This window comes from Nestor notabilis, unplaced genomic scaffold (assembly GCF_000696875.1).
Source record: "Nestor notabilis isolate BGI_N333 unplaced genomic scaffold, ASM69687v1 scaffold23679, whole genome shotgun sequence".
In the NCBI taxonomy this organism is placed as follows: Eukaryota; Metazoa; Chordata; class Aves; order Psittaciformes; family Psittacidae; genus Nestor; species Nestor notabilis.
In genome coordinates, this window is record NW_009943575.1 from 30,824 (window position 1) to 31,841 (window position 1,018).

Genomic DNA, 1,018 nt, shown 5'->3' on the forward strand with positions numbered 1-1,018 from the left:
CAATGACAAACTTTAACCCCCTCCCTTCCCAGCTCCCGGAAACATTTACTCACTTCTTCACATTTGCCTCCCCGTTGGGAATTCTGCGTAGCTTCTTCTTCTTCAGTATCTTCACAGCTCTCCTACAGAGGGTTTCAGAGTCCAACATCTCCTTGACTTTGCCGTAAGACCCTTCTCCAAGCAAGTCTCCCATCAGGTACTTGCCGATGAGCTTGGCTCTCTTCCGCCGGGGCTGGTAGATGACCTCTGTCGAGTCGATGCGATGGATGAAAGTGTCCATCCCCACAGACATCAGCTCGCCCTCTGCAAACATGCCCAGCTGCTGTGGCTCCTGCATATCCATCCTGGATTAAGTTCCTTAACCTGTTTTCCTTACGCTCTCAGGGGTTTAATCCTGTTTGTGAGTTTCCAACACTCCCTTTTACTCCTTCTCGAAAAAAAATCTCCAGAAGATTGTACAAACATGAATAAAAAAAAAAACAATAATAAAACCAAAACAAAGCTACGAGCTGCTTCCAGCTCAATTGGATGCAAAAAGATCCAGGCCTGGCTCCAGCAACACAACGTCTTTGAAAAAGAACATATATCTCTGCCCAGAGCCGCTCAGTTTGGGACTTGCTTTGCTTCCGACCTGGTCCTGCTGCTACGGTGCTTTCAAGTCAACTTGGCCTTTCCCGTGGCCCAGTTTGATTCTTAAGTGCTAGGTCATCCTCCGGGACTTTAGGCCACCACGTAAAACCAGGCAACGAGCGAGTCCCTTTCGTGACTTTCCATCCCTAGAAGCTCATAGTGACCAGCTCCAAGCAGGGGGTGGGAAGCGGTTCTGCCCCTGGGCGCAGACAGGGCGCTGGGCGGGGGGGGTTCAGCCGTTTGGAAGCTGGAACCAAGTTTCTTTGAAGGAGTTTTCAGAAACGGGAATTCTAACGTCCTCGCTTCTCACGCCTACAAAAGTTTGAGGCCTTCGGTGCCTGTCAAGATCTCCCAGGGGCATCCTTCAACCGCGCGGGTTCCACCTCGC

General features: G+C 50.8%; 1 protein-coding gene across 1 annotated transcript in view; it reads right to left on the reverse strand.

Moving 5' to 3' along the window:
• STK11 (serine/threonine kinase 11) overlaps window positions 1–670 on the reverse strand; it is a gene marked incomplete at its 3' end in the record, with an annotated part of 25,717 nt that extends 25,047 nt beyond the window's left edge. The window contains exon 1 of the mRNA XM_010022005.1: window positions 54–670. Within this exon, the coding sequence (XP_010020307.1) occupies window positions 54–343 (290 nt within the window). The remainder of the gene's footprint in view (window positions 1–53) is intronic.
• Window positions 671–1,018: the final 348 nt, after the last annotated feature.